Here is a 2230-nt window from a genome sequence, read left to right as displayed (position 1 = left end):
ACATTGAAAACATCAGATAAACATTCAGGAGTTCGAATCCAGATCAAACTTCAAATCCACCACGGTTCATTTGTGGCCAAGACAGGGATTCCTAGTAATTAGTAAATTCTAATGTAAACGAGGACATTGTCATAGAGTTATACAGGTCAGAATTTTGAGAACCACTGAATATGCCTGAACAAATACCCATTAATCATTATAATTGATAGTAATTAGAATATCTAAGAAACTGGCCAAATGATTGGCTAGCTTCTATCTCACTTTCACAAGCATATTGAATGAAGACATACAGTGCCAAAAAAGAACTCCATGTAAAATAATCGAAAAAGTAACACAAACATGCACACGGTAAAAATCTACCAATTGCACTGACTACAATATCATAAAAGTAAAAATTGTCTCCTTAAACTTGTCTTAATCTCAAAATTAATGGAAAACATTCCAAGATAACATCTTGAAGAACACTGATAAGAAAATTGGGACCTACATATCAGACAACACTTAGGAAGCATTCTCCTTTTTCAGCTTTGCAAGCTCCTGCCTGATCAATCCTCCCTTCTGCAAATAGGTAACAAGGTCTGTTAACTCGGTCCAAATGTCTCAAGCAAATAGTATTTAATACAAAAGTATATTACTAGGTCTGAGAAAAAATGACTAAAGACCCCCCACTAAGTTGATTGTGAGGCAATAAAGGAAACTTTTATGTATAAAAAATATGCATAAAAATCATAGGCAAGCAGCTAAATATTAGAGAGCAATGTCACCGACCTTGATCTTAGCCAACATAATCTTGAACCTGTCAAAGTCATTAAGAGCTGCCCTTCTCTTCTGGACGATCAACTTTCTGCCCCAGGAGCTGTTCTCCCACTTGTTTTTAACATCTGACATTACAGAAACACAACAAAATCAACTGAAGTTACCAAAACAGAAACAACATTATTTCCTACAAAAATTATTGTCCCTACCAGCCTTCTCCATGGCATCAATCAATGTCTTCTTCTTTGGAACACGGTTGATGTCAATTTTGATATCAGTTAGTGAAAGCCTCTTGAAATTCATCTGGCTTCTCACCATATCAGGGGCATCAACAAGAGCCTGTCAATCCACAAGATATTGTGTTACAAATATCCAGTAATAATTTCTACAGACTGAAGAAACAAGAATTGTAAGTCAGAAATCAGTGAAATTGGCACATTCATCAAAATTCCGTGACATAAAAGATATTACCGGGCAAGTGGAAACACATAAAGAGACTTGTCACAAACCCAAGTCATCAAAAAACAGAAATAATAGTAACTAAAGCCAAAACAAATTCAGACAAAACTTACATTGCTCAAAATAAACACATCACATAATCAAACTCAAGGACAACCCTAGAGGTTAAATTTAATGTAGGATAGTAAAATTAACTTAGCTTTTCTTAAACATTGCTATAAATCTACTCAACAATGTAATAATTATTAAAGTCCAACCTTCTAAACCGACTGGAATATAATTATCAAGGAGAATTTATCTAACAGTTAACCAAACATACAAAGATAGCATATAAGAATAATAAAGAAGTTAACAAAGCTAAACTTCATTTTGATACACAATGCAAAACCGTCAAACACTAAATTGCACTAAAAGAAAAAGCCATATTACAAATTCGGGCAAAGCATCGGTTGTTCTTATGCTTCTAAAAGAGGTATTAATATTTCATGATACAGTTAACAGAGTCTTACAATCACAATTCAAAATCCACTCTTACTAAAGAGAGTTAATAACATTGACTCATCAATCCCTAGTTAAAACTGAGTACACAACAGTATTGCATAAACAAAACCACAAACCACTTAAACAGATAAATAAATCTTAAACTTAATACAAGTAATATTACGAAAAATACACAGGAAGCAAAAGCTTACTCTGTTCTGATCGATGATATCCACGATGACAACAAGCCTGCCGTAGTCTTTGCCGTAGTTGACGAGGGCGACCCTCCCGATCTCCACGTACCTCTTGAAAGGCTGAAATTACAAAACAAAATAATATCAGAAACAAAACTACGCCGTTCAAATGTTCGTAAAGATAGAGAGGGAGAGAGACCAACCATTTTGGGTTCGTGTTTTGTGTGTGAGTGTGTGAGGAAGAGAGTGCAAGAGGCGGAGATGCTCAGAGAAGAAATGGAAGCTAGGGTTTTTAATGACGCTGTTTTTATAAGGGTTTTGGGCCGTTTGATCTAGGGTTT

At 35.0% G+C, this 2230-nt stretch overlaps 1 protein-coding gene across 1 annotated transcript; it reads right to left on the bottom strand.

The window, feature by feature from the left end:
* Nucleotides 1-287: 287 nt before the first annotated feature.
* LOC116135904 (60S ribosomal protein L14-1) lies at nt 288-2230 on the bottom strand. The gene is made up of 5 exons (XM_031421609.1): nt 2093-2230; nt 1908-2009; nt 966-1095; nt 769-881; nt 288-558 (listed from the first exon to the last, which is right to left on the bottom strand). The coding sequence occupies exons 1-5, from the start codon at nt 2093-2095 to the stop codon at nt 502-504; spliced, it is 405 nt and encodes a 134-aa protein (XP_031277469.1). The 5' UTR covers nt 2096-2230; the 3' UTR covers nt 288-501.

Source organism: Pistacia vera, unplaced genomic scaffold (assembly GCF_008641045.1).
Source record: "Pistacia vera cultivar Batoury unplaced genomic scaffold, PisVer_v2 Contig305, whole genome shotgun sequence".
Classification (NCBI taxonomy): domain Eukaryota; kingdom Viridiplantae; phylum Streptophyta; class Magnoliopsida; order Sapindales; family Anacardiaceae; genus Pistacia; species Pistacia vera.
This window is presented reverse-complemented; position numbering and strand designations above follow the sequence as displayed.